The sequence below is a fragment of the Austrofundulus limnaeus genome, unplaced genomic scaffold (genome assembly GCF_001266775.1).
Source record: "Austrofundulus limnaeus strain Quisiro unplaced genomic scaffold, Austrofundulus_limnaeus-1.0 Scaffold210, whole genome shotgun sequence".
NCBI classification, from domain to species: domain Eukaryota; kingdom Metazoa; phylum Chordata; class Actinopteri; order Cyprinodontiformes; family Rivulidae; genus Austrofundulus; species Austrofundulus limnaeus.
This window is the reverse complement of record NW_013952612.1, coordinates 578,699-583,358: the sequence shown is the minus strand read 5'-3', so window position 1 is coordinate 583,358 and position 4,660 is coordinate 578,699. Positions and strand designations below refer to the sequence as shown.

Below are 4,660 nucleotides of genomic sequence, written 5' to 3'. Positions count from 1 at the left end.
CTGTTTAGTCCCTCAGCTCCCTCAGACCTGATGAGATGTGACACCTGCTGCTCTCCTCCCAGGTGTTGTTTGATCTGCTGACATTTAAGAGAAGAGACTGCTTCATCACATCACCTGGACTAAACTAACTCATTTACTTCAATTAACACTTTTATTAAACACTAAATAACAACATGGGACATGAAATATTACTTTGCTTGTGTTGGATGATACGGCCCTGTCGCTCTAACGTTTTACACAACTGTGGTCTAAGAATACATTTGTACACTTCTGTGCATGTCAGCTGCAATAGAGCAGCGTCAGCTTCAACAACTTACAAGGAAAAGACCTAATTTTAATCATTCTCAGCCGCCTCAAAATACATGTGTGAAATGTCTAAATCAAGCAGTGACTTGCTTTTAAAAGGAGGGCAGACCCCAGGAGTTGAGTTTTTCARCAATTGGCCAAGAGAACTCATAGTTTGGTGCAGGCTTTATTCTGAAATAAAAATTTCTGTTTCCTGCTAACTTCACGCCTGTCAGTCATTTTTCCTGAGCATTACAGCAGCGACCGAAAACCCCAGAGATAAACACATTTTTCACTTCTAAGAACTTTTCAGCACTTAAGTCTAAAACTCCACTCTAAGTTTGATAAATACAAGCCCTTGAAGGATGAACTTGTAATTTGATGTGATAATATTTAACCGCACAATAAATGTTTTCTCACTCACTGAAGAAAGAAACTTCAGTTGTCTTTTGGTCATTTATTACAACACAGGATCAAGAATTAATGAAACAATGTAAAATAACACAAACAATTTCAAAGAAAGCTGAAGGAACATTTGAAAAAAGTAGACTCAAAGTTATTTTAGTCTGAGTTTAAAATACTTGTTTAATACAAACATGAATTTGCATGACTCACCTTCATTTATAGTAATAAATTTACATTGTGAATATTTAATTGCCTATTTAATTGCTGGCCCGGGGCAGAAACATGGCGGAATTCACCGGATTCTTAAGGGCATTTTTTTTTTAATTTCAAAACTTTTCCCGACGGTGGGCTGGAAATAAGTAAAGTTGTCTGTAAGCTATGCAACTCCGTCTCACCACCTGAGCAGTTCGAGGTTGAAACATCACCAGTATAAACAGAGGAGGTTCTGCAGACGAGGTTGAGGCGTGTTGGGAGGAAAAAGTAAGACCAGCATGCTTTGCTTTATTTGTTAAAAAATGTTTTAAATGCACTGCCCCTTATTTGTGTTGTGTTCTGAGGCAAGGATTCAAGCGACACCTTGTAGAGCAACTTTCTTTTTATTAAACAACAAAGAACACACAAAATAATACAATGTACAAACAATAAGGCGTATTACAAACAAACAAACTTGCATAAAAGAGAAAAGGATGGGTGCAAATAAAGATAAGTTTAAAAATAAGAAGGAACAACAAGAAAAAAAAGACTAGGGTTTAGATGTTAAATCATACTCTTCAATTAAAGAGCACAGATTGTGGGCATGTTTAGTGTGCATCACTTTAAGAGAATTGCAGTACAAAATAAAGTCAATGTGAAAATGATAGAAATTTGGTTTAACCTTAAGATATTTAGCTTTATGGATGAAAAATTTCCCCAGAATGATAATAGTGTTGATGAGAAAGTCACTGATGTTATTGTCCATAATAAGTCCATAATTATATTGCTTTCAGAGAACATTTGGAGACTGGGAACTTTGGGAAATAACCAGTCAAACATATCAGACCATAATGTTTCAACATACATGCATTGAAAGAATAAATGTTCTGTTGTTTCAGTATCATCACAAAAAACACAATTATTTGTTTCAATACCAAACCTCTGATGTCTTGTAGAGCAACTTAAACACGTCTTTAATTTTCCGAACCCAACAACCAACAAGTTGCATCCTCCTCACTGTATTCACTTCCTGTGCAGTCTTTCACAATAAAACCAGATACACATAAAACAGACAATAAAACAGTTTGTACCGCAATTTGAATATAAAACAGGACCTAAAAATGCTCCAAACATCTTTGAGTCAGTTACATTTTTTTTTGCAGAATGAGGTTAAATCAAGAATTCAATATTTTTTCCATTCCAAAAGAGTTGAAATGACCATGAAATTTCATGAGGACTGAAAGATAGATACTAYGATCACAGTTGTCAGCAAAACATAAATAAATAAAATAAGCCATAAGAAGATAAAAAGAGAAAACTGTAGGCCTACATAATGTGTTACACATGGAGTGTATTGCAATATACAAACCTACATATTCAGCCATTGTAAAGTGATTGTTTGGGGGGGATGGGTGGGGGTTAATCGCGATTAATCACAAAAATACCTTGAGATTAATCGCGATTAAAATTTTTAATCTATGGCCAGCACTAATTTAAACACTTACTTTTAAGATTTTTTATTTGAAAATCCAAAACAAACTAAAGAATGATGTGAACAACATGAAAACCTAAATATGTTATTTTACCTGAAATAAACCAACAAATAAACTAATCAACTTTATAAAACTTGTCTATTTATCTCCCTAAAAACGTCGGTTGTGAGCTTTCAAACAGAAACAAAGAACAAAGATCTAAGAACATGAAAAACTGTCAGTAAGAATTGTGTAGTTTGCTTCCAAACTACACAAAATAAATTCTGGAACTGTTCGGATTTACTTCAGAGAGAACTATCTGTCTWTAGGACTTGTTTTAACATTCAATTAATCTGATCAAGCCACAACTAATTTGACTTGAACAGATTTTCTGCATCACTTTTGGACAAGATGTTTCTAATTTTAGTGATATTACACAGGTCCTGGCGATCCCGGTAACTTTTTTAATGTGGGGGTTAAAAGACACATCCTGATCAAAAATAACACCAAGGTTCTTTATGTTAGAACTGAAGGCCAAATTAATGCCATCCAGAGGAAGTGAAAGGCTGCAAAGTTGATCCCTCCAAAAACCACAACCTCTGTCTTATCTGAGTTTAGAAGCAGAAAATTAAGAGTCATCCAAGTATTTARGTCGTTAAGACATGCTTGTATTATAAGTAACTTGTTGGATTTATCAGGTTTCATGGATAAAAATGTGAGTATCATCAGCATAATAGAAATTTATCCCATGCTGTTTAATAACTTTACCTAATAGAAGCATAAAGTAAAGAGGATTGGTCCAAGCACTGAACCCCGAGGAACTCCATGACTAACTCTAGTGTAAGAAGAGGATTTATTATTAACATTAACAAATAAACTAATCTGTCAATTAAATAAGACTTAGACCATTTTAGAGCTGTTCCTGTAATCCTAATATTAAGTTCAAGCCTCTGAAATAGAATARTGTGATCAGACTCAAGTCTAAAACTTTGACCTCAGTCACTGCAAAGGAGAGCTTTGTTTCCTGTGGACTTTTGTGTGTCTTTTTAAATGGTTCCTCTGACTAAACCTTTGGCCACAGTCCTTACATTCAAATGGTTTCTCTCCAGTGTGGGCTCTCATATGTTTGTCTAAACTTGATTTATAGCTAAATCTTTGTTTGCAGTTTTCACACTCAAATGGTTTCTGTCCAGTGTGGACTCGCCGGTGTGTGTTTAAACTTGATTTATGGCTAAATCGTTGTCCACAGTTGTCACATTCAAATGGTTTCTGTCCTGTGTGGACTCTCATGTGTGTGTTCAAACTAGTCCTCCAGCTAAATCTTAGTCCACAGTTCTCACACTGAAACGGTTTCTGTCCCGTGTGGACTCTCAAGTGTGTGTTTAAAGTAACCATCCGGCTAAATCTTTGTGCGCAAAGTTCACATTCAAATGGTTTCTGTCCTGTATGGACTCTCATGTGTGAGTTTAAACTAGTCCTCCAGCTGAATTTTTGTCCACAGTCCTCACATTCAAATGGTTTGTGTCCTGTGTGGACTCTCATGTGCGAGTTTAAGGTTATCTTCCGGCTAAATCTTTGACCACAATCTTGACATTCAAAGGGTTTCTGTCCTGTATGGACTCTCATGTGGTTGCTTAAAGTTATCTTCTGGCTAAATCTTTGTCCACAATCCTCACATTGAAATGGTTTCTCTCCTGTGTGGACTCTCATGTGTCTGTTTAAAGTTATCTTCTGGCTAAATTTTTGTCCACAATCCTCACATTTAAATGGTTTCTGTCCTGTATGGATTCTCATGTGTCTGTTTAAATTTATTTTCTGGCTAAATCTTTTTCCACAATCCTCACATTTAAATGGTTTGTCTCCTGTGTGGACATTCATGTGTGAATTTAAACTTGTATTCAGGCTAAATTTTTGTCCACAATCTTTACATTCAAAAGGTTTCTGTCCTGTGTGGATTCTGGTGTGTCTGTTGAAACTTGTCCTATATCTAAATCGTTTTCCACAGTCCTCACAATTAAACATATTTAGTCCTGTGTGGATTCTCATGTGTGAGTTAAAATTTGTCTTCTGGGTAAATCTTTGTCCACAGTCCTCACACACAAATGGTTTCTCTCCTGTGTGGACCCTCATGTGTTTGTTTAAATATGATTTTTTGGTAAATCTTTTACCACATTCATCACAACAAAATGGTTTGGGTTGTGTCTGGACTTCTCTGTGTGACTCTARATYTTTCTTCTTTCTGACACTTTTCTTATGACTCAAACAGTTTGAACGTCTTACTGTTGAATGACGTGTCATGTGTCTCT

The 4,660-nt window shown here is 35.7% G+C and overlaps 2 protein-coding genes across 2 annotated transcripts in view; one reads left to right on the top strand and one right to left on the bottom strand.

Moving 5' to 3' along the window:
• The window catches only part of LOC106525047 (gastrula zinc finger protein XlCGF52.1), a 33,283-nt gene that overhangs the window by 17,386 nt on the left and 11,237 nt on the right, over positions 1-4,660 (top strand). The window lies entirely within an intron of this gene.
• On the bottom strand, positions 3,256-4,654 carry LOC106525050 (zinc finger protein OZF-like). Its single transcript, XM_014019157.1, has one exon. It carries the CDS (start codon positions 4,650-4,652, stop codon positions 3,354-3,356), a length of 1,299 nt encoding a protein of 432 aa, XP_013874611.1. The 5' UTR covers positions 4,653-4,654; the 3' UTR covers positions 3,256-3,353.